Source organism: Sus scrofa, chromosome 9 (genome assembly GCF_054392235.1).
Source record: "Sus scrofa isolate SSC_HxYL_T2T_F1_AM1 chromosome 9, Sscrofa_HxYL_maternal_Yorkshire_Landrace_v2.0, whole genome shotgun sequence".
Classification (NCBI taxonomy): domain Eukaryota; kingdom Metazoa; phylum Chordata; class Mammalia; order Artiodactyla; family Suidae; genus Sus; species Sus scrofa.
Window position 1 is genome coordinate 23,216,543 of NC_139391.1, and position 26,982 is coordinate 23,243,524.

The window sequence follows — 26,982 nt, forward strand, 5'->3', positions numbered from 1 at the left end:
AATCTTTTAAGAATTTATTTATTGTAAGCGTATGTATGACATGCATTTTCAGGCGGAGCAATGACTATTTTTTTTAAAAAAAACCAAGGGGTGGTAGAGCAATAAACCAAAGTCACCTTAAAATATTGGCAAGAACTCTTTAAGGTTCTCTTCACCCTTAGGTGGTTGAAGAACTAACTAAAGAAAACCAAACAAAACAAGATTTACTTAATGAGAATTAAAATCTCTGGCATAAATTATAAATTTTAATATAATGGATCATTGCAGAACTATGCCAGCATATGGTTACAAGAAGTTACATCACTGACCTATATCAACATTTCAAATCATACTTTTAATGGTAGATAAATTACTGGCTTTAGTTATTACCAAAATACTAAGATAGGTCCCTAGAACTCCTCTTAAAATAGTATTCCACTGAAAAGAAATGGTCAAAATTTATGTCAAACTTTAACAGTATTGTACCAAGCTAATTCTTATTTCTGTAAATGTTCTCTGGTTATGCAAGATTTTAACTGACAAGAGAAAATTAACATAGGATATAAAAAAACTCCATACTTCTGTACATTCAAAATTATCTCAAAATCAGAGGTAAAAAAATGTAAAAGTTCAACTTCCTAGGACTTTTCTTCCTTTATACAGGTAAATGTGCCAAGCAAGAAAAACAGTATTTTCCATGTTGAATTAGCTGTCAGCTCAACAATAAGCCTACCTACCTTTGACTGTTTTGCTATAGTAATTCCTTTGAATGCTAAGAAAGATAAAGCATTTCTAGAGAAACAACTTTAACAAGCATTTAAAAATTTTTTTGACAGACTGATAAATCAAAACTTCTTCTACTTATAACTGTGTCCGGGTATGTATGAGCCTAAGAAAACTGTCATTTAGATTTTTATTTGGGCAACAAATTCAGAGGGGTCATAGGAATAAGAAAGGAAACAGATGGTGACTAGTATAGCTAGGCTAAATAAATAAGTTGTTTATACATAAAGCATCAGTGCTTTATAACTAACTCTTAGGTGAATATACTTGCTTTAAGGAATAGTTCAAGGGCACATAAGATATTGTTTAGGGGAAAAAGCCCTAAGAAGGAATCATTAAAAAGTATCTATTAATAATTAAATCAAATCAATATCATTCTCCTAAACAATAAACAAGATTTCACGCCTCCAAATGAACCCAGGTTCTCAAGATTATGAAATAACTTTAAAAAATTTAAATACAACCCCCAAAACTAGAAACTTTCTATATTCTTTTTGGGTCCAATCTTCACTAAAGTTTTCTTGTCATGGTATTTTAGTGTCATGAAAACTGGCCAATTTTTCTGTCTTTATTTGTAAGGGAGCTAAACTGTTTAATAATCACATAACTACACCTGACAGTTACTTGCTAAGGGTAGTGGGCTGAAAATACTATTAACTGAAATTGTACTTCTGCAAATTTTTAAGTCCATGAATACTAAGAAAAGAAAAACACTCAAGGAGCTTAAGAAATAATTATTTTTAATCTATATAAACATAATTCATACCCAAACATGAAGTTCTGCCAGAGTTTTGGCCATCATAACACGTCTTAATTTTAGTTTTCTATGAGAGCTCTGCACTGCCTCAAAAAGTAACTATCTTTTAATGGGTCCAGTTAGCATAAACAATCTAATTCTGTGATACCTACATTTAATCAAGTACAATATATAATCAACATTTTATCACCCAGAATTGTCAAGTTGTTCATGAAAGCTTTAAAAAAAAAATTAGCTATTTTGTTTAATGTGTAATAGCTGTCATAAAGCAAAACTTAAATATTTACTTTTCTGCTACCTTAATGCATTTCCATAAACCTTTAAGTCTACAACTTTAATAAGGGAGGCCAGGTTAAGACTAACAATTCCGCTTTGTAGCTAAGATCCATAAACCTTTAAGTCTACAACTTTAATAAGGGAGGCCAGGTTAAGACTAACAATTCCGCTTTGTAGCTAAGACAAGATTCTAAGAGAGTGAAGGCTATAAATAAGGTACAATTCAGTCGTAACACCATACCAATGCCTTATAAATAATCAGCAAAGAGATGTTTAGCATGATTGCTTAGTCGTATAAAATGGTGAATTTTAACCAAGTTGACACCTTCATATCCTTATTTATGTTTCCTACACTCTTAAATTATACTGCTTGACAAGCAAGTAGGTACTGATGTAAGTTTTAAGTCCAATTAGTTTTAAGCAATGCCTATATTCCCCATTACCTACTCAGCACACGATCTTGAGTTAATCCCCCTACTTGTAACTGGTAATTGCTGCATGGAAAAAGCAATGCAGAGCTGCATCTCTTCCGTAAAGATTTTCAAGTATCATAGGAACACAAACTCATGAAAAACGAATTAAAAATGTGACATTCCATCTTGCTTTACTAATTAGATGAAGAAAGATGTAAAAACAAATGCTCTTTTACATTTCTCAGATTAACAAAATATCACACTAAGAAATACTGTAACCGTTATGAGCTATTTTCTAGCTTCTTCAAGTATAGGACACGACTACAGTTCTAATAGTGAGGAGAAATGAACATCAATCTTAGGTAACTCAAAAGGGATATGGGAGGCACAAAAAGATAAAATGACTTTGGCTTCAACCTACTACAGACCCTGAAATGCCAGATTCGATAACAACAACAACAACAAGAAAACAAGAGTACAGCAGCAAGTCACCACTTGACCACACATTAACAATTCGGAAACAGGCAATAACTGTTTTTTTTCCTCCTCAACTCATTCTGCTGTATCTTCTTTTTGTTTTTCCTGGTTTTTGGCTGCAGGCAGTTCAAGGCTTGCCCACTGCATAGGTTCAGCTTTTCTCATGGTGATCTCAATCTTTGTTGCCGTCATAGTTACATAGCTTCGCTTTACATCAATCACCTGCAACGTATCAAAGAGAATTACTGTACACCTGGGTGGTTTTATTAAAGCCAAGTATGCCCAAACAATAAACAAGATTTCATGTCTATGCCTTTGGGCTATTCTAAATCCAAATTTCAAGCTTCTAAGGCCATTTCTAGATTTAAACTTCTTGGCAAGAAATGATATGTTACACATCTACTTTGCATCAATGCTTACTAAAGTACTTTTGTTGTACAAATGGTATTTTAAATTTTAGGGAAAATATTTGCTGGATTCTTAATACTTACACCCCATAATTTCACATTTTGATGAAATTCCTTCTCTCCTTCAAATACGATGTGTACATTTAACTGAAAAACATGAAGTTGATTAAGTGATCCAAACAAAAGACTTATACTGATAATAAAAAGATAATGACAAGTAAAGACTTATACTGATAATAAAAAGATAATGACAAAAATCACTTAAATTATTTTAAGGAACTGGAAATATTGTGCCTTTTATTTCAAAAAAACCATTAATGGTAAAGAATATTGAAATAATTTCTATACTCTTAAATCTGTTGAGGTTAGATTCGTGCCCCAGTATGTGGTCAATCTTTGAGAATGTTCCATATGCGCTTGAAAAGAATGTACATTCTGGTTTTTTTGGATGTCCTGAAAATATCAATTAAGTCTTTTCTATTGTCATTTAGGATCTCTGTTGCCTGATTTTTTTTGTCTAGAGGATCTGTCCACTGATGTGAGTGGGGTGTTCAAAGTCTCCCACTATTACTGTACTCCCATCACTTTCTCCTTTTATGTCTGTTAGCATCTGTTCTATGTATCTGGTGCACCTGTACTGGGGCATATGTACTGATGACTGTACTATCCTCTTCTTGAATGGATCCTTTTGTCATTAAATAATGTCCTTTTTCTTTACAGCCTATGTTTTAAACTCTATTTTGTCTGATACGAGTATTGCAAATTCTGCCTTCTTGTCTTTTCCATTGGCATGAAATTATCTCTTCCCATCCCCTTTCAACTTATGTGTCCTTTGCCCTAATGTGAGTCTCTTAAAAGGCAGCGTATTGTAGGCTCTTCTTTTTTTTATTCAGTCTGCCACTCTTTTGATTGGGGCAGTCCACTGACATTTAAGATAATTATTGATAAATATGTATTTATTGCCATTTTAAACCTTGTTTTTCAGTTAATTCTATGTTTCTCCTTTGTTCTTTTTTTTTTTTTTTGGTTGGTTGAGTTCCTTTTATTTTATGCTTGTGTCCTCTTTTTAGTTTTTGCGAATGTACTGTTTGCTTTTCATTTGTGGTTTCCTTGTTTTTCAAGTATGCTAACACCTTCCTATATCTGCTTGCTTTAGCCTGATAGTCACATACATTCAAACACATTAAAAAAAAAAAAAAGAAACTAGATTTTCTTACTTTCCTTTCCCACATTTTATGATTTTGATGTCCTTTTTAAAACATCTTCACATTCATCTTTTTGCTGTTCCTCGTGTTTACTGTCGCTTTCACAGTAGGAGCTTTTCCCCCTTTCAGATCCGTATACTGGCTGATTTAAGTGATTGCTTTACAACTGTGATTTCCTCCATCCTATTACTTTTTTATTTAGAAGAGCCCTTTTAGTATTTTTTTTAAAGACTAGGTTTAGGATCGCTGTACTTTCAGCTTTTGTTTGTTGGATAAATAATTTCTATTTTAAATAGTATTCTTGCAAGGTAGAGTATTCGCAGCTGCAATTTTTCCCTTTTAGAACTGAATAATCTTGCCACTCCCTCCTGGCCTGTAGCGTTTCTGTAATCAGCTGATAGCCTCATGGGGGTTCCCTTATAATTGCTGCCTTTAGGATCTTCTCTTTCACTTTTGCCATTTTTATTATAGTATGTCTCGGTGTGGGCTTGTTTGGGTTCAACTTGTTTGGGGCCCTCTGTGCTTCCTGGATATCAACATACCTGTTTCCTTTAGACTTGGAAAGTTTTCAGCCATAATTCCTTCAAATATATTTTCAATCCCCTTTTCTTTTTCTTCTCCTTCTGGGATCCCTATTATGCATAAATTGGCCTGCTTTATATTATCCCACAGATCTCTTATATTGCTTTCATGTTTTTTCATTTGGTTTTCTGTCTGCTGTCCTGATTGGGTGACTTCCATTATTCTATCATCCAAGTCACTAATTTGCTCCTCTGCAATATTCACTTTACTCTTCAGTGCCTTTAACTCAGCTTGTGTCTCTGCACATGAATTTTCTAACTTTTCTTGGCTCCTCCTTGTACTTTCTAGTTTCTTTCTAAAGTAATCTGCATTACTGTTCACATCTGCTCTTAATTCCCTCACAGTCACCCTTAATTCCTTCAGTATTTTCACCATAAGCTTTTTGAACTCAGTGTCTGTTAGAATGCGGAAGTCTGTTTCTTGGTTTGCTCCTTCAGGTAAATTCTCCTGTTCTAACTGGGAAAGGTTCCTGGTTTTTTCATCTTGCTTACATTTTTCTTATTCTGTGAGTTTAGGGAAAACAACTACTGTAGTTTTGGAGGGTTACTTACATGCGAGAGCACCCCTGGGTATTTTGAGGTCTTACTATTTATTTTTGCCATGAGGACCACTTTTGATTTGGATGCTTGCTGTCTCTTTCTTCAGTGTGTGCAGGCTATTATTCTCTTGATAGCACTTGCTTCCAGAGAGAGGGCAGCAACAGGCAGGGCTAGTACCAGTGCCTGGTTGCTGAGTCCTTGCCAGTAGCAAGGATGCACCAGAAGGTGGCGCCAACTAATCCTGGCTGCAGGGCCCTGGGAGGTGGTAGTAACCCTCAGACAGGTCTAGGTGGTGCCCAGAGCATTTGGCAGTGGCAGCTTCAGGGCATGTGTGTTCCCAGGGGAGTGACAGCAACAACACATGTGCTCAGCTGCAGTGCCCTCCTCTGTGCCGACATCTAAGGTGAATGGGGCCACAAGTGGTGCCTGTTCACGGATCCCTAGTGGTGGCAGGTCACACCCACCTCTGGAGTCATAGATGAGATGACTGGTGGTTTGCCCCCACTTCCTACAGACCAGCAAGATGTACCCTGTCATGCTTAGCCTGCTCAGGAGGTGCCACCACCCACAGCTGACGCAAGAGGAGGCTGTCACCTGTAGCCCCTGCAAGAGGTACTTTACTGCCCATGGCCCTGCCCTCTAAGAGTCTGTGTGTGCATGGAGAAAGATATTACCATGGCCATCTACCCCTCCTCCTCTTGCCCTCCTCAACCATGGTGCCTTGCTTCTCCTGCAGGCCCAGACCTCCTCCCAGGTTCTCTGGGCTGTGCTGCTCCACTCACCAGCCTCTCAGGCTGTCTCCACACAGCCAACCCTAGTCCTCTCCCCTGGAACTGACCTCTGGAGCCTGAATCTCAGTGCCCAGCCCCCTTCCACCTGTCTCAGGCTGTGGTGTTCTGGGAGGTGGTACTGACAGTCTTGCGTGATTCTCTGCTTTGCCCTCCTCAGTTCAGCTGCTGTGCTTTTCTCTGAGGCTTTGAGGTCCCTCCATCCCAGCTGAACTCGTCAGTTAGGTGGCTTCCTGGGTATGGGTTCCTTTTCTCTTTCCCAGCTCCCTCTTAGGAGTGCTAGTCCATCCTGATTCCTTTTTTGGAGGTTTAAGGTCTTCTGCCAGTCTTCAGTAGATGTTCTGTGTGAGTTGTTCTACATGTAGTGTTTTTTTTTGTTTTGGTCTTTTTGTCTTTTTAGGGCCACACCTGTGGCATATGGAGGTTCCCAGGCTAGGGGTCTAACTGGAGCTGTTGCTGCTGGCCTACACCAGAGCCACAGCAGTGTCAGATCTGAGCCGCATCTGCAACCAACACCACAGTTCACGGCAATGCCGGATCCTCAACCCACTGAGCAAGGGCAGGGATCGAACCCGCAACCTCATGGTTCCTGGTCGGATTCGTTTCCACTGTGCCATGACGGGAACTCCCTAGATTTTTTTTTTTTTTTTTTTTTTTTTTATGTATTTGTAGGAGAAAGTGAGCCCCACATCTTACTCCTCCACCATCTTGACCCCACCTCAAGAAAAATTAACTTGGAATTTCATATTGAGAACGAAGTATCATTACTATTTGATAAATCATTTAGCTACTATATCTCCAGAACACTTCAGATATAACTTTACTATGCAGAAACTTTCATTTAAAATAGTTTCAAATGGGGAGGATGAAACGATCTTTTTGAAATGAAAGATGAAAAGATCTTAAAAACAGCTCAAAGAAGATCAATATTTTGTAATACATTAATGTAAAGAATAATGTATAAAGACAATTTTCACTCAAAGATATTTAGTGTACTTACCAACGTACTATTTGCCACTACCTGACTAAGTTCTGGAAGTGAATTTTTAGCATATACTGAAATGGTGACTTCACCCCCAGTCTGATGCCAGTCGTGTCTACATGGAACCACCTTTTTCCCCTGTAATGTAAGAGAGACCTTATGAATTTACAAAGTGCCATACAATTAACCTCTTTAAAAGAGGAACTGACACATCTCAATTGATAAAGAGCAATACACAACTGAGTCCTTAATATTTTTATGCAAACAACTTCTAAAGCTCTCATCAGGAAGTTTAAACAATGAAATCACAATACAAAGAATCTTCATAGTTTTATGATTTGAAGTGAGACAGTTGTTTGCTTATTAGCAGGATAAAGCAGACCATCTTAACCTCATGCATAGGAACTTAACATTTTCTACAAATTGAAATTTGGGAAAAAATAATTGACTAGTTATAACCATCTCTGTTACTGAATTTGTACAAGTAATTTGTACAGGAGAATTTGTACAAGTAATCTTTTGATTACTATTATGGAAATAATTACTACCTATGAGTGGTACACTGCTATATCAACTATTTTAAAGAGACAAATTGTGATTTGTTCTATAACTGAGGGCAATTTAATGCAGGAAACTGTGAGACACTACTGTTTTAAAAAACAGTATTTGTATTTTCATACAAGTATACTAACTTAAATTATTTACATCACTTAGACTTTTTGCTGTTAGCTATTAACTTAGGCAATTAAGACTTGATAACTACATGCATTAAAAAAAAACAGTTTGTTTCACCAAGGGTCACACCCTGAAAACTTTTGCGTAATATAACATTTTATTTTTTTCAAAGCAAAACTTTCAAACTTCTGGCCCTTGGGAAAACACAAGGGGATTTGACTTTTTACTAATTCCTAGAGGTTTTGTGGTAGATAAATTACTATAATCTAATGGAAACTTTTATAATACCTAATCCATGTGCTATTGAAACTCAGAAACTATAAAATATGCAAATGTGGACTAAAAGAATTTCTGAAGTAACTTGAACATAAAGACACATACAGTGAAAAGCTTCACTGTCTTGGTTATTAGTGCCAATACAGCACGTAAAGCTAATATATTAATAATAGCTAACAAACTTATTTGGCAATAAATTCCTTCCCTTCTTACAATTGAATGGGATTTGGGGGAATTATTTGCACAGTCACAAGTTTTTTAAAATGCTGTCGGGGAATTCTCTTGTGGCACAGTGTATTTACTCCCTGGCCTAAGAGCTTCCACATGCCATAGGCACAGCCAAAAAAATTAAAAAAAAAAAAAAAAAAAAAAAATGCCTCCAGGGAAGAAGGAACCAAGGATTTCTCTTTTATTTTTTTATTTTGATAAATTTCCTGGTAGCAAGCAGGTTTTCTCAAAACTATACCAATGAAACAAATCTGCAATACTCCTCTTTGGCCACTAGATAGAGAGTTTGTATCTGTAAGTGACTCGACAGTAAGTGGCTAACAGAGAATCAGAGGTTAAAATTATTAACACCAAATGAGTAGAAAAGTGACTTTTAAAAAACAAAAAGCAGGAACAAGGAATTATAGCAAAATATTCTTCAATTCAGGCAGGCCTAAGTATTTCATAAAAATGTATATACTTGTATCAATATACATAATGGCTATTTTGATCAAAGACTGATGCTCTGGGAGTTTGACTCAGATTAGTTTTTAGACTCATCAAACTTTACTGTGTGATGGAGAGAAAAACTTTTTTCTTTTAATCTGAAGAATAATCTCAAATCTCTTCAAACTCTTCAAAATGACTCAGATAAATATACTCCAATGTGCTATTTTGAAAAGGCTACTTACAGCATCCTTTTTAGTCCATGCGTGTTTCCCTGTCGTACAGCCCTCCTGGGCTAAGAATGTATTAAAATCAGAAGTTTTTCTTCTACAACAGCTCCAGTATTTCATCCTTTAAATTATTATAGAAAAATTTCAGAAGTAAAACCTCACAATCAATTAAGTTTAGACGTTACAGCTGTAAATATGACTTAAAAATCAATAAATAAGCATGCAGCTTTAGTGTCTTATAAGTGTCTAAGTTACTAAACAGTTAAAACTACCAGAAGACTCAAGTTTTAAAATCACAATGCCGTTTACTGTAACAATTTTGGAGTTCCTAAGTGAAGATGCTTAAAACCATCACAAAATTCAAAATCAGCCTTTCACTGATAGTTGCATTCTGGTTTCCTCATGAAGCTACCACGTCAGTGGTATGACCAAAGACTGAAAACCTTCATATTTCAATAAACCAGGGAAGTGAGAACATACAAACTAAAAACTCATGTTTACACAACCTCTGATGGTCAACCCCCAAATTAGGCAAAATCCACTCTTACTTACTTGAGAAAAATCTAACACCAGAACACAAAAATTACAGTAAAACTCTGGGTTTAAGTCCCAAAGAATATGGCAACAGTGGACGATTTTAGCACAGTACTAGGTTCCTTTAACTACAGTGTAAAGTATTAAGAGAGGCCCTCAACTGAGGCCTGTGGAAAAGAATAGGTTTTCCCAGATGCCAAAATGTTGGTGCCTTAGTGCCTCAGGACCACAATTCTAAATGTCCTACAATGCACAGGACAACCTTTCCACAAAAAACCCATTCAACTCAAAAAGAAAGAGTATCACACTGCAATATAAGAGAACAAGGAAAAACATGAGGTTTGAATCACAATGGCCACTTCACCATAATCTTGTTTCAGCTTCCCACATGTAAAAAGAAGACAAACCTACATTTTTAGGTTATTGTAAAGATCATATGACAATATAAGTAAAATACCTAACAGTGCTACGTAGCAAATAATGTTTGAAGGCATATGAACATTTTTAACATCTACCATAAAGGTTCAATTAATCAGATGTAAGTTACCCTTCATGGAAAATAGGTACTCCAGAATGATATACACAGACTTCTTCTAGACTCTGTGGACCCTGATATGTCTAAAAAAGAAAAAAGATAAATAAAATTAGTTTCATATCTCAATGTTAAATTTCACATACATCTGCACTGGTGACCTCTATGAACTATGAAAATGCCCAAGAGATAACAATTACCTAGAACATTTATAAATGCACCCCATGCCATTCCAATAAGGAATGAAAAGTGATTCCTTTTTGGATATGTTTTAAGTTTCAGTTTCCTGTGAAAAAGGCAAATAGAAAAGTCGGCAATAGGATGTATTAAGATACTCTCAGACTTCTGGGTATGAGAACACATCCCAATGTATTCAGTAGTTCTACGAATTTTCGGAACAATATTGAAGCCACAAGATTAGTACTCTCAACAGGAATACAGTTATAGCATGACTTATGTGCACAGTAAACTCAGTGTGAACATTATGAATTAATACGGAAAATCTAATAAGCAATTTTGGAAATTCTAGAGTGATGACTTCTTATCCCTACAAAGGGTAAAATGAGCTGCAGACCTATATATATATCCAGGGTTTGTCTGGAAGATCCGGGCCCAATTGCTGCTGTAGATGAAGGCTCTACAGATGAATTCACAAAAAGTTAAGTTAATAAAACACAGATGCAGCCAGTAGTATATTCTCTATTTTGGTATTTATAGCAACCATTCTACAAGCACAGAAAATGAAATTCTGTATGTTTACTTTTTGTAAATTCAAATTACTGGATGTGTATACCCTAAAGGTATTCCATGGACACACAAAACTCGGCATGTATGAACTTAAATCACTATTGTTCCCCAAACCTCCTTGATGGCAGCATATCCACACAGTCTCTCAAAGCAAAAATTCGAAGTCCTATTCAAGTTCTTTCTACCATCTACTCATTAGTAGTCTACCACAAAATCCTGTCAATCTGACTTAAAAACATCTAAGAGTTTAATTTGCTAAATTTCCTCATGATCACTAGCAGATTTTGGGCAATGAAACTATGCTAACAGATGTGAATTCCTTTCTCTGCCTTCAATTTCTGGACTCCATTATCTAATTAAAACACATATCACTCTCCTGTTTAAAGACCTTTAATTACATCGACCTCACACAATAATAATCAGTTCCAGGTGGACTGGACACTTAAATGTGTCTCTACAAATGAGAAAAAAAAAACTTCTTAGCCCTAAAATTTCAGGTTCCTTAAACAGGACACAGAAAGCCCTGGTCAGAAAACAACAAACTGAATTTCATAGCCTGTTTATCAAAAGCATTATTAGGACAACGAGAAGTTCAAGTGTCTCTCTCTGACAAAGTACTTATAGCCAAAGCATACCAAGAATTCCTACGATCCTTAAGAAGAAAATCAACTTAACAGAAAAACAAAAGATTCTGGACATTTCACAGAAGAGGATATCCAAATGGCCACTGAACATACACAAGAGTAGTCAACATCATTAACGGGAAAGTGCAAATTAAAACCACAATGGGAACATTCCATATCCGCCAGAATGGCTACAATATAAAAGACTGATATTACAAAATGTCACCATGGTGCAGAACAAAGGGAACCAGCCTCATACACTGTAAAACTGTGTGTGAGTATCCATTAAAGCTGAACACATCTCTATACGCCACAAACGAGCAACCCCATTTCTAGTCAGATATCTAAAGAAATGTATACGTGTTCAAAGTCATGCACAAAAATGTGTATAGTAGCATTAATCAAAAAACGTTAAAAGACTGCATTTGGAGTAGATAAGCAATGAGGTCCTGCTGTGTAGCATAGGGAACTGTATCTAGTCACCTGCGATGGAACAGGATGGAGGATAATATGAGAAAATGTGCGTGTGTGTGTGTACATATGTGTATATGAATGGGTCACTTTGCTGTACAGCAAAATTTGATAGGACGTCGTTAATCAACTATAATAAAAAAAAACCTTTAAAAGACAATAGAAAGGATAAACTGGCACATTCAAACAATGGTATGTTTTAAAGCAATGACAATGAACAAATTACAGCTCCATGCAACCAAGATAACCAACAAACGTTGTATTAAACCAAAGAAGACAGACACGAGGACATGTTCTATGATTCTTCCACGTTACACGCAGAAGGAGGCAAAACTTATCTACGCTGACGGAAAAAAGGGGTTACCTTTGGAAGAGGAAATAATGAGAGGAGGTAGAAGGAGGGCCCTGCTTTGTGAAAATCCCTTACTCTTACATAAGTTTATCTTTACATGTGGTTAATGTTATATTTTAATGAAAAAACTTTAACAAATGTCTTCAGCAGCTACCGTGACCTAAGGAAAGGGCTGCCTTTCGAGCACCATCAAAGCCCTTCAGCATCCAGCTCCTCCTCTCTTTTAATCTCAACCTGACATCAGCAGTTTTTACAGCATCATCACTGAATATTTTCTGTATATTATGGGTATCACCTCTGCCTGGGGTATCTTTTCCTTTTTGTTTATTTATAAGACGGTCATTCACTTCTCAAATTCATCTGGGATACTGTCTCTCTGATCTTCCTACCACTAAGCACTATCTCCCTCATCCCAAGAACGAGCACTCTCTTGGATCTGCTACTTCCACCTTGTACGTGTGTGGATGCACTCACACTTTCAGCTCTAAATGAGCAAGGTGATGTGGGACTTAACATGGAAAAAACCGCAAACCTGCCCCCAACCTCAACCCCATTTTCTCCTTCTCAGTTAACAGTGTACCAATCACCGAGATGCCTCACTTCCAGTTCATTAGCATGTCCTGCTAATCCTTGCAAATATCCTTCTACACACACTTGTCACGTGCCAGACACTGTTCTAAGCATTCAAAAGACAGCAGAGACAACAAACAGAATTCTTTCCTTACATAAGTGGAAGAAGGGGAGGGAAGGTTAGAGGGGACAGAGTATAAGCAAAATAAACATGTAAACAGCAAGTAGTATTAGGTGCTAAGTGCCATGGAGAAAAAAAGGAGAGTATGGACATGTCGGAGCGTGTACAGTATCACAGAGACCAAGCAAAAAGAAGTCTCACTGACAAGTCTGATTACATCCTACATGTAACCACTTCTCAAAAATATATCCCAAGAGCTGATTTCCTTCCTCTGATTCCACTCCTACCCCCTTCATCTTGCCACTTATCCGCCTTTATGAAAAACTCCTCCTTTATGAAAACAATGGCTCTCTAGTACCCTTAGAATAAAGCGCAAACCCCTCATTGGGGCTGGGAAGGACCCCCATAATCTTGACTACTTCTCTTACCCCTCCTCTCACTCCTTCCGACGGTCTCACCGACCTTTCCCGTAATTTCTTGAGTAGCCAAGCTCTGGAGCCTCTACACCTAATACTCTCACATCTCCTCCAAGGACTACATAACTCATTTGCTACGCTATTCGGATTTCCGATTTAGTGTTACCGCTTCAAAAAGGACTAACTACCCTGGCAGGCGTATTGAAATAGCTTTGAGCTCCTTGTGTGCTTTCCTCAGAGACGGAGCCTCCCAACCATGCTCACAGCCCTGCTCCACGGCACAGTGCCCAGCACCCAACAGGCACGCAAATGTTTGTTCAACTGAGTCAGTAAATTATACTCTTTTCTCAAAATTAAAATCACAACACAACACAAATTTTACAACATATACCTTTGAGCATCCTCCATTTTTACATGAGGTTCCAACTTTAATTTCATCACTGTCTTCCTCTAAAACATAGAAAAAAAAACTGAATTAGAAGCATTAAAACACAACATTTTGTTGGTCAGAAAACACTGAATACATTTTACATCATGCACAACGAAACAGTGAAGAAATTTAACTGTTAGAAAGCAATGAGTCATAAAAGAAAAAAAATTTAACAAGTTCCCATTTTTAATAGACCCAGAATAATCCACATATTCATTCTGTGGTATTAATGACATTTAATAAACAAAAACAAGTTCTTTACTACAATGTCCTACTTTTTATATTTATATACAGTAAATTATACTGCTGTCTCCTTTAGATAATTAGTTAACTGAAAGAAAAATACGATGCAAAACAAAACCTTACCTTTCTTATTTTCTTCATTCCCTGATGACAGTTTAAGTTTATCGAGTGCTTGTTTTAGGGAGGCAGATATTTTTAATTCCAAATTTGTCATTGGTTCATCTGGGCTGGAGAATTTGGAAACTTTATTACTACCACCATTGATGTACCAGAATACTTCTTTGTACTAAAGATAAATATACTTAAGCGCCTACTTATGAAATAAAGCTAAATACCTTGTGCATGAAGTTGTTCTTATTAGAATATATTTTCCAAATAACTAATAATATATATTTTGAAGTTTTAACAGAAAAAGTTCTGATATTAAGTCTCAAATAATCATATTATTGTCAACACATTAAATTATTAATCAATGGAGTTCTTGTTGTGGCACAGCGGAAAAGAATCCAACTAGGAACCATGAGGTTGCAGGTTTGATCCCTGGCCTCGCTTAGTGGGTTAAGGATCCTGCATTGCCATGAGCTGTGGTGCAGGTCGAAGATGCGGCTAGGATCTGGTGTTGCTGAGGCTGTGGCATAGGCCTGCAGATGTAGCTCCAATTGGACCCCTAGCCTGGGAACCTCCATTTGGCTGCGGGTGCGGCCCTAAGAAGCAAAATAAATAAATATAATAAATAAATAATCATAGGGCTAATGGGAAGGAAGTTAAGACAAAGAATCCAAATTTGCCAAGATGACAAAGGAGGGGACCATGAAGTACCTTTACATTCCATGCCTAAGCAAAACACTGAGCACGTAATACAGACAATAAATATGTCCTAAGTGAATCCGTATCCCTACTGACGGGGAGAGTTCCCTTTATGTGGACATTAGCACATGCATCTATAAATTCAGATACAAATAGATCACAAGGCAATTTCAGTAGGGCTAATAAAAGTTATAACAATCTCCCCTAATATTTCATAATGGTTAAATGTTGTATGTATAATTTAAGGCACTCAGTATTAAGAATGTTAATAAATTCAGCAATGAAACTAAAAATGCTAGCTTATTCATTCTACATCCTTAATGAAAAAAATGACTGACACAGGAGGCATTAACAAAATACATAAAACTTATATCCTTATAATCTGTACAATGCTAGCCAATGAATTTAGGATAAACTAATTTCCCTCATGTTCTTTTATGTGAACTTCTTTTAAAAAGTATGAACTCATACTGACAATTACAGTAGATGCCACCGAGATATTCTCTCTCATGGTTATGAATAAGGTGGATATAGAATAAAAGCGTTCTATATAGTTTGGTTAAATAAACAAAACTAACATCAAAAAGTTTCTTATATTCTTATCTTGGTCGAGTATTATTTAAGACACTATAAACTGATTTATATAAGATCAATAAAGAAAGGAGTTATAAAAAGCCTATGCCTATCATGTGAATAAAAATATCAACAAAGGCCATGTTTAAGGCCAAAAACCATCTGTGTTTTAAGTCCCGGATATTGGTTCTAGGACAACTCAGTACTCAAGGGCAACGTGATGAAGACCAACATGCTTGTGCGGCTCTGTAGTAGAGTCTGGTGGATCAGAAGGTGAATGTGAAGATTCTGTACAATTCTACTGTAAAACAAGCAAAAGGAATTTTAACTTCTTTTTCAACACAAACTGATTCCCTGACAAGGACAATTCCTTTACAGAATCCCATTATACCACAGTGAAAAAGATACACACCAAGGCACAAGAAAGATGTGTGGCTCCCCAACCTTGAGCATGATAACTGTGATGGTACAGTGAGCAAAGCTGCAATGAAACTGTACTGTGTATATGTCCTCGAGTTGAGGGTGAATAAAAGTGAAAGGTGTCATCTAAGAGAAAACCAAATGGTTCAAAAGTTGGTGACCTACATAATAACTACAAATGATACGCAAAATCATAAAATGAAACAAATGCTGTTATTCAAGTGTCACAAAAGCGTACAACTGTGCAAAGTGTACCTTGGCCTTTTTATTGCTTCTACTGGTTTAGGGGCTTGAATGATGTGTTCCTGAAATCTGGGTTTCAACTCAGATAGTTCTTTCTTCTCGGTAGTCTTGACTTCAGGTTTGACTGGTTCTGGTGGCTTCTCACTGTTATGCCTTCCTTTCGTACAGCCCTGTTGGTGAAAGATACTCATTCACTGACAGTTACCCTTTCATCTACTTCACGTGTCAGGATACAAATACTACTGTTCAAACTCTTTATTAATAAATTCAAATGTATATCCTCTCCACTTTTTATCACATTGACTTATTTTAAGAAACTAAAAGTTAAACTTCAAACTTGCTATATATGTAAGTTCTTAGATGTGAATTATGCATTTTATTTTAGCTTTTTTTTCTTCTCCCCAGGGCTGCACCCACAGCAGATGAAGATCCCAGGCTAGGGGTCGAATCAGAGCTGCAGCTGCTGGCTACAGCCACAGCCATGCTAGATACGAGCTGCACCTGCGACCTACACCACCTCTCACAGCAACACCAGATTCTTCACCCACTGAGGAGGCGAGGGGTCGAACCCTTACCCTCATGAATACTGGTCGGATTTGTTTCTACTGTGCCACAACAGAACTCCTAAATAATGCATTTTAAAAAAGGCAATTACACTTAAAAAATATCTTATTCTATTAAAGGTACAACATAAACCTGTTTATAGAAAACACATTCTGGTGATCTCCGACAGAAAATTCTACAAATTACTGATACCAAAGGGCCTCCATTTGAGCTTCAGTTCCTACCTCCTTGTATGACCTTGGGAAAGTTAATTAATCTCTTTAAACCTCAACTTCTTCATCAGTAAAACGGAGGCAACGGCAATTACGCATTTGTTGAAGGGATTAATAAAGCAATAGAATACTTCCCACATCTAACAGATGGTGAGCATACAATAAATGTGCACCTTTTCCATTTTCCATTGAGTTATACATACGTTACCATCCCTAAAATCATAAGGTCAACGATACGTCTTAATTAACAACTTCAGTTTTCTTTCTTAAGAGCACAAAAATAATGATACATCTGGATCTCAGATATGATAAAAATTTATTGTTCCTAACTGAAAATTGTTGCCTGATGCTTCCTTCTTCCAGATGTTCTTTTAAGGCTATGAACATCTAACAAGGACCAACAATATAGAATAAGGAACTATCATGAAATAACCTATAATGAAAAAGAATCTAAAAAAACATAAATATTTACAAATACATATAAATAAAACAGAATCACCTTGTTATGTTCCTGAAACACAATGCTGTAAATCAACTATACTTCAATTAAAAAACTGAAGGAAAAATAAGTTATAGGAAAAATTCTAGGCTGTAATTTTTGGATGTAAAGGAATAAAGTACACTGAAAATGAAAAAAAAAAAGATTACTAACATCAAAAACAAACTTAAACTGACAAGTGGTTAATTAATATCTGAATACTTTAATCTCTAAAACAGATAAATTCCTTATTTTAAAGGCCAGAGAAGGGAAGTGAGCTCCATTTTGAAAGAAAGGTACTTTCTGTAAGTTAGCAAGGACTAGTCGACAGATGTCCAAAGTCAGATTCCTCAAAACTAGAGTTCCCCATAATGTGTACTTTGGGAGAGAGTCTAGAAAAAAAACAAAAACCATTAAATACTTACCGCAATGCTTAAAAAATCAGAAAAATCAGTTGTTCTTCTCTTACAGCAAGACCAACCCTAAGGAACATAAGAGGGAAAAAAAATGAAAACTATTTGCACAAAGAAGCATAATCTACTAAAACACCCTACCTGCACTCATTTCCTTGAATCCTAAAGTGACCTATATATATAATTTCATAGTTTTAAAATGCCTTAGTCAAATGAAATGATTTTTAGTCTCTGATTTAAAAAAATGAATTAAGCAATGTTACAAGTGATCTGTGTTGTGATCCATCATGAATGGAAGCACCTTAAAATATGGAAACAGAAATTGCTTCTGTTTTTTCAAGATTTTATTTTCAGAAGAAAAACATTTTATAATTTCTAAAAACATTGGATACTTTAAAGGATCTAGGGAGTACGTGAAGTGCTTTACTTTAAAAATCCAGTTAAGTTAAAGATACTAATTCCATTTCCCAACAAACTCAGCATACCTGTTTCTCAACGTAAGTATTCTACTTCCAGAAAAACATAGATCAATTAATGTAGCAGCTTAAGCATTGTTAGCTCTTTTAAGGTTAAATGATCTTTTCAGTTGGAGGCATACAAATATAGAAACTGTAAGGCAGTTGTGAGATTTCTGAACAATGAACAAAGTATCAAGTAGCTAGCCAAAAAAAATAGCTTTAGGTTGTCACCTGCAACTCCAATGTAGTAGAGAACAAGGAAATACAAATGTGCAGTCTCCAGGCTTAGGATGTCTCAAATTCAGACGAAGGGCCACCTTCGCATACATCCATCGGGGCCTCACTATTTTTCTCAGTATGTGCATTAAGAATTTGATAGCGACTTTTTTCACAATATATAAAGTTTTTTAAAGAAAATGTTAGATATTCCATAATTAAATGCTCCTTTATTTTGAAATTTAATTCTCTTTTACTCTGGAGATATAGATGAAATATTACTACAAAATTAAATATAAGGTTTAATTAGCATTGATAATACAGTCACCAGAAAAGTTATTGTATATGAAAAAAGGCTTTATTGTCTTAAGTTTATAGGAAGAATTACATCAGATATTCTGGGAATATTGGGATACACATATGACATGGACCAGCTGTCCCTAAATGCCAATCTGGGATCTATGGCAACACTCAGTAAAACGTGAAAAGGAAGGATAAATGTAAATACAAGCACAAGGCTGAAAACTGTCTTTTCTTAGGGACTGTCCTTTTCCCTGAATATGCCTCTCCTAACGTGAACATTAAAATGCATATTCTTTTGTCAATGCGATGTTTAACTTCTTACTTGGCTAGATAGAAAACTGGCAACAGCAGACACTATATTGATTTACATATTTTGCCTGAAATCTACTAGGCGGTGAAATTCAGTTGTCTTACAAAGTCTAGGTCTTCAACAAATATTTTTAGAGACAGTAATAAAGAGTAGAATTGGAGCAGAGAAACAAAAATACTGCAAAGTAAAACACTGTTTAATTAATCAGAGTAATTAACAGTTGGGCATAAAAAGCAGCAATGGACTAAATGACTAGAGAGTCAGTGATATCATTCCCAGCAGCAGCCAACTTGGAAGGCGGGCTATTTTTGGAATAAGAGTTCGCTTGAGAAATCCTCTGTGGTTCCCGATGACCCACACAAATGAAAATATGTTGTAGAAGTCACTGGCACAGAGGTGACATGAATGAGTTAAGGACAAGAATGAATGAAATGAATGAGAGAAACAGGAAGGCAAAGACTGAGCAGTGAAGCATGCCCGTGGTTAGAAGACAAGAAGAAAACGTCATGGGGAGAAAAAAAGGAAAAAGAAAAACGTACAATAAGAGAATCAAACATAGGCAGTCCAGGAAAGATAAAATCCCCTCATCCCCAGCAAAAATAAATATTCCCACAAACCCATAGTTCCATCCCCATAAAAGTTTGTAAAGAGGCTAAAAAGACAGAATAAATGTTCAGTAGGGCAAATTGTGACCTAACTCCCACTTATATCTATTTATTCTGGTTACTTAGAACCAGACTAACATAAACTTGCTATCTGCTTATATTATTTACACTTGGCTAACACTTAAACATCAAGAAAAGGTTCAACTACTCTCTGACAGGTAAAATCAGAAATTCAAAGGGCATCAACAATATTTAAACACAGGACCAAAACCATGGAAGCCACACTGGAACATTTCCTTTTGCGATATAACGGAAACCGTACCACATTGCAAATTTTAAAAGATCAATAAACCCAATACAAAAAACCTGGTCAAACAACGTTCTATTATTTCTCTAATTCTTTAGGACATCAAGGAAAACAGGTAGCATCTCTCTTCTGTATAATTTTACTCTAAACTTGCCTGTCTTGAGAGAGGTCCCATTAAGTGTTTATAACAATCTTTCCTAAAATTTCTAGGGCTGCTCTTTTTAGACAGCAACTTTCAATATACTGAAAAATTAAGACTCATTACAACTGCTTTCTTTTCCTCTCAAAATTGAGAAAGTGAAGAAGAGAGGGGCGCAGAAAATGAGAGTTGGGATAGAAATAACAATTTTATAATTGGAAAAGCTTTTAAGATCACCATCTACTGTCTTCTTTGCCTTTAGTGGAGCACTTGCTTAAAGCAACCCAAAATGGTCATTAAGAAAGCAGAGTCACAAGATGAAGGAGAAAATGAGAAAGTAAAGATTTAGTATTACAGCTCAAATTTACCACACAAATGTGAAAAGAACTGAAATGTGGAGTTCCCGTCGTGGCGCAGTGGTTGGCGAATCCGACTAGGAACCATGAGGTTGCGGGTTCGGTCCCTGCCCTTGCTCAGTGGGTTAACGATCCGGCGTTGCCGTGAGCTGTGGTGTAGGTTGCAGACGCGGCTCGGATCCCGCGTTGCTGTGGCTCTGGCGTAGGCCGGTGGCTACAGCTCCAATTCAACCCCTAGCCTGGGAACCTCCATATGCCGCGGGAGCGGCCCAAGAAATAGCAACAACAACAACAACAACAACAAAACACAAAAGACAAAAAAAAAAAAAAAAAAAAGAACTGAAATGTATCAAGCTCCTACCTTTAATGCATCATGAAAGACTGGAACACCTGGGTGGTATGTGCAAGCATCTGGCCAAAAACAAAGAAGGAAAAAAAAACACTTTATAATGAAGAAAAATCATTATTTCCTCAGTGTTAACATATAATTCTTTTTCTGTATGCAGGTAATACTTTTCCTTCAAAATTTATTAATGCTCAAGTTTGATGCATGACACACACTGCTTAATATAACATTGTATAAAAACAGTAAAGGTTAAAATTCTAATTTGAGTATAATAGCTATAAATAAAAATACAGATTATATCAAGTATAACTATATTTTGTATTCCTCTACTCTTAGGAGTAAAATTTGTTTAGTACCAAAACTTCAAACTCCAAGATTTTGATCATCTTAATTGTTTTTACAAAAATACTATCAAACTTAAGTGTTCTTATGTGCGATGATCCATAAAGGTTGCCCAAGAGAGTCCCTAAAAAGATATCCTGTTGTAAGTCAACTGTACTTCAATTACAAAATAACAGTAAATAAAAAATAAAATACCTGTTGGGGGCCTCTGGAAGTCAAAAAAAAAAAAAAAAAGGAGAGATATTCTGGAAGAATAGGTTCAAATTTAAAAAACTGATATAATAACTAATTGCTAATTAAGGTAGGTGTCAATTCCTAGATGTAACTCTCATTAAAAAGTTTAAATTCTATAATCTATTTTTTGGCTTGTCACTGATTGTTAGTCTGTATTTCCCTACCCCTTCTCCATTGTATCATCAATTTTTACTTACCTCTCTTAAGAAAAAGGACTTAGTATAGTTTATAATATGGAGTATTACATCTTTTAAAAACCTAGATAATAGACACACTTATTCCTTAGCTAGATAGAACTATGAGTTTAGGAAAAAAAAAAAAAAAAAGGTCAGCTCCACACCTGCGCAGTTTTCTTATAAAGCTACTTTGTTCAACCTTTCATGTCTGCTTAGCTCTCAACTGTCTACTGTCTGTTTCCGGGTGCTGCCTTAAAATGATTATTCCTAGTACTCAGAGAAATCTCCCCATAGCTGTATGGTTCCCTCAGGAACCAGATACTACATTAATACTACACTAGCTAGTGACGTAAGAAACTGCTAAGTATTTTCTTGGTACAGTAAGTAAACCGCAGTTCAGAAAGACATAGTTAATTAAGTGTAGTAGGGGAACTGAGGGCTGAAAAGAGAGGTTCAAAGAAGAGATGGCTATGCAGAGGAATATGAAATTGAGAAGGGAATCAAAGTAGGGAACAGATAAAGTATTTCCAAATATCTAATTTACATACAGTCAGAGGCATAAAACGCAAAATGTCTGACACAGGAAGAAGCATAATCATAATGGACAGTTTTGGCAGAAGGGCAGCAAGAGTGAGTCAGATCCTGGCCAATCAGCTAATACAAACAAATTTGAAAATCACTGGTAAATAACAAGCAGATGGACATTTTCCTCTCTAGCCTTTTTTTTTTTCCCCTCTAAATCATATTTGTCAGTTTTGCTCCCCCCATCTCTAACCTCCTTCCTAGGCACTGTACCATCTCACATGCTCAGAGCTGACCTCCAAAAATTGGCCATATCTGCCCTTAGAATTAGGCTGGTACCTAACACCATATAACCATATTGTCCAACTCAACAAAGTAGCAGTCGGCCCTTTCAATATTAAAGCAGACTATGTACAGACACTAAAGGCAACTTACTTTTTACACAGGCTACCAAAGGGCTTTTCTTCATCCAGTTAAGTCTCATAATTTTCCCCCTAAACAACTCCGTATTAATATCACAAAAATGTGACCTACCTTTCCCTATGTATCCAGCCAAGGGTCTTATCATTTTAAGCATTTCAGGCATTTCGAAGGTAGAAAAGATTTTTTTCAAGTACCAATTTTATTCTTCTACCTAACAAGTAACCATGTTGCCCCGATGCTGAACTATGCTTCTCTATTAAATGAGTACAATGCACACTCTACAGGGTTGTTGTGAAGACCAAACGAACTAGGTAAGTGTCGGAACACCGTCTAGCATATCGAAGACATACAATAAATCCTAATCGAATTTGATAAGGCGTCACTGCCTACATTACTCACGGTATTAACTCACTTCTTTATCCTACTCACCAAAAAGTCAAATCCATTGGTCAGTTTCTAGTCATCTAGTCGAGTCACTAACTTTCTCTTTACATCCTCACATCCTTTACTCTATACCTAGAACCTGTAAAGGACATTTAATCGCTTAATCCTGAAAAACCGCAGAACACTAAAATGGGAAGGCCAATGCAAAAATACCCAACACCGCTACCAAGTAAAGGATGAATGCTATGCTTGGGCTGATGTACCAAAACTTAACAGCGTAAAGATACCGAATAATTTTCTTCATCAAGAACACCTTTTTAAAAAGACTGAAACAGCGAGTGGGTCAACTGTGCCAACAGCGGATCTCGAACAAATAAACTTCTGTATTAATATAACGAGGCCGAACTTAAACGCTAGGATAACCCGACCGCTGCCCAATTCTCCCCCTCCTGCTTCTGTCCTCTTGTCCTCCTCCTGCGCCAGCGACACACACACACACGCGCGCGCGCTTCTGTCCTCTTTGCCTCTTCCTTCGACCCACTCAATTACAAAGTGAGCCCAGTAGCATCTCGTTAACTCGGATTCCGCTAAGAGACGCAGGTGGGGGGTAGGGATAAAGCTGTTCCAAATGCCAGGTGAATTAGCGAGCCGACGACTCTGGGAAACACGTGCGCGGGTTGGGGGGGGGGGTGGGGACGGGAGGCAGAGGGGGGCAGGGGAGCAGTGGGCTCGGCGGCCCCAGAAAGAGGGATTCAGATGCCGCTGCCAGGGCGCCTGCCGAGCCGCCCGGGGCTCTCGGGGGGGGGGGGGGGCGGTGGGCGGGCTGGGCGGCCCGGGAGGGCCCCGGAGCGGGGTGCAGCGCAGCCACAGCTTGCGGGAAGACCCGAGATGCCCTCGGGCCCAAGGGCGTCCCCGTGGAAGAGGTGGAGGGAAGGGAGGGCCGGCAGCGCGCTTCTCTTACCGTCGGAATTCGTCTCGGGGTCGAAGCGCTGGCCGCAGCCCCGGTTGTAGCACAGCAGGGCCATTTTCTCTTCCCACCGTTACGGGTCAGGCCCAAACACGGGGAACCACCAGAAGCTGCCTTTCCAACTCCCCGATCTCAGACACCGGTCTGCGGGCTGGGGCGGCTGCCGGCTTCCGGAAACGGCCAGTTCCGTTTCAGGAACCTTCGCGAATTTTCCGGTCGCGCAGGCGCAGAGGCGATGGAAAGAGGTGCCGGCAGCGGCGGCAGGCCGGGCGCAGGCCGGGGCTCCTCTAGGTGGGACTCCAGCGGGTGGCTGCTGGAGTCAGAGACGCACCCGGGTGTTTGCAGAAGAGAAACCTTAAAGGATGGAGATGAAGGCATCGGAGGCACTGACGCGCTCTCCCCGCGTCTCCTCACTCCTGATTGGCTGAGGGTATCTCGCGCTGCAGAGGGTCTACCCAGCCCCCTCGCGCATCCTTCTTACCTTTCAGATTATAATTACGAGCAAAGCACGGTCGATAGCTCCTTAGCTGCCTGAGAAAGAAGTGTACAGTCATGCAGTATTTGCTGATCTTCTGCCTGGAACGTGATGGCTTAGTAAATGATGAGACAAATGGTGGACTCATCTCCTGTGTCTCCAGTGTCCGGATCCCAGAAGCATTGAAGAAATGTAGGCATCGGGAGCAGTTTTAATAACGGAGTAATTGAGAGGAAATCACGTTGAAATTACAAAGCACTTGAAAATCAGAAAATAAAGTGTTGATCAGATAATGCTGGAAATGATCACTATTGCGTTAAGACGCCGGGATAATTGTTACTCTTTCATGTTAGCTTCCGTTTAATTAGTTTTCAATGATTAATTCTCCAATCCTGGACTCTCTAGTAAGATTTGTATCAAGTTGCATCATAAAAAGTATAGTGATAACACTAACTGGAACTCGCAAACAGCTCTCGCATCAATGTATATATTTACCAAACTTGCTGCATTTGAAATAAAAGTGGATGCTTCCCGATAACACTTATAGCGATCAGTACTGTCAGTATTTCTTAGGAAGAGAAAAAAGCTATGCAATGTTTCTAGGGATCCCAAGTCTGTTAATGAGAAATGAGCTGAGTTCTCCCACCCCCCAGTAAAGAAGACTTTTACATATCCGGTTGCTCCATACTTGAAGTATTAGATTTTTACGTAGTAATCCCAACGTAGATATATACAGTGTTGTATTCGCCTTTATTTTAAAGGACCATCTTTTGTTTTGTTTCATAGTCACGAATAAATGCACTATAACCATTCTTCCTTTCATCTCACCGTTATTATACATAAACTTCAATAATCTATACAATGCAGTACAATAATTGTTGTTTTTCCTATTTTAGATTTTTGAGAAGTGGCAGTAAAATATATGGACTGAAAACAAAATAACATAAGAGCTGTGAGTTGAGTTTTATTCAGGGTCTTAGAGGACCGTAGAGTCCAGGGGACTGCCTCTCAGCTCTGAGGAAGTAGGGAGAGCAGCCAGGATACATGTGATTTTGTACAGGGAATACATACAGTCAAACACACAGTTCAGCAAAAGACTATTGCTTAGCCAGGAGGAACAGGTATCTCAGTTAATGAACTTAGTGATTTTCTTTCCCATGTAAGGGAAGATGCAAGAATTTGGTTTCATAAAAATTCTTCCTGAGATAGGCCTGTTTTTGCAAAGCACAGAGTGTCTCATCCTGTTCTTCATCCTTAATTCTTTTCAGGGTGTACTGTGGGTCATTGACAACAGTGGCTATTTACTTACAGACCTGGACTGGGGGCAAAGTTCTTTGGTTTATGAGGGCTTAAGCCTTTTAAAATAACTTTAAGATTTTACAGAATGTATTGTCAGTCGTTTCCAAAAAGTGGTGTCAGTTTGCTATGTGACCAGCCATGGATGTGAGGAGGAGAGATGAAGAGATTTGGAAAGTTTGGGTTGTGGCCAAATCCATTTTTTGAGTATCCTAGCATCATTATAACATTGCTAGGTTTATTAGTAAGCTAACTCATTTAAGGTTTTAACATTTACTGTCAGTTTTTTTCCCAACTACAGCATTTTACAATCAGAAAAAAATACATGCTTATAGTAGATAATTTGAAAATACAGAAATGTATTAAAAACAAATCAGTAATTTGACTACTCATCAATAAGGACTGAAATCACTAAGATAATTGATAAATTTGTTTCCAGTTTTTTTTTTTTTTTTTTTTTTTAGCAAGTTCTGGTGTGAATGTTAAAAAAAAGAATTAGAATCATAGTGCATATGAAGTTTATGCTCCTCTTTTAGGTATTTCAATAAACTATAAAATTAAATTATTCTTAGCAAGAAAAGAAAGTACAGCAACAGTTCATTCTGATCCACTCGCAGTCACACTTCCACCTCCATTCCCACATTCAATGCTGGCTACCAGGAGCTGTTTGAGAAACTTTGTGGTGGTAATATGCATCATTATATACAGCCTTTAAATTCAGCTCCCATCTTTTCCCTGCAGAGACACACATACTCTTAGTTAGACTCTTGAGATTTTTCCCATGCTACGGAAGCAGTGCTATAGAATAGTTAAAAAGTCAGAGTTCCTGCTGTGGCTCAGTGATAACAAACTCAACTAGTATCCAGGAGGATGTCGGTTCAATCCCTGGTCTCATTCAGTGGATTAAGGATCAGTGGATTAAGGATCCAGTGTTTCTGTGTAGGTCACAGATGTGGGTCCTGCATTGCTATGGCTACGGCGTAGGCCAGCAGCTGTAACTGATTCGACTCCTAGCCTGGGAACTTCAATGTGCTATGGGTGCAGCTCTAAAAAGCAAAAATAAATAAATAAATAAATAAATAAATAAATACTATAACTGAATGGTATTCAATCCTGTTGCCACAAATACCAATATTTTCTTTGACAGTAATAGGCATTTTTTACACATTGATGTGGTTTCTAATATTCTTCTATATGTAACGACTAACATCTTTATATACAAATATTTGTATCTCCTATTTTCTCTGCCCAGGTTCTTGAAAGTGGAATTTCTAGGCAAAAGAATATGAGCGTATTTAAGACTAAATAAATAGATTTACCCTCCCAACAGCAATTGATCAAATCCTAGGCT

General features: G+C 37.5%; 1 protein-coding gene across 4 annotated transcripts; it reads right to left on the minus strand.

Moving 5' to 3' along the window:
* Nucleotides 1–24,032, minus strand: CHORDC1 (cysteine and histidine rich domain containing 1). Of its 4 annotated transcripts, XR_014814224.1 has the most exons (13): nt 23,855–24,032; nt 20,828–20,877; nt 17,785–17,841; nt 16,118–16,275; nt 14,186–14,289; nt 13,781–13,839; nt 10,664–10,726; nt 10,105–10,175; nt 9,039–9,144; nt 7,207–7,326; nt 3,177–3,239; nt 1,913–2,907; nt 1–1,837 (listed from the first exon to the last, which is right to left on the minus strand). XR_014814224.1 is itself a non-coding variant. In NM_001113446.1 (11 exon segments), coding segments are annotated over 11 exon segments (999 nt in total).
* Nucleotides 24,033–26,982: the final 2,950 nt, after the last annotated feature.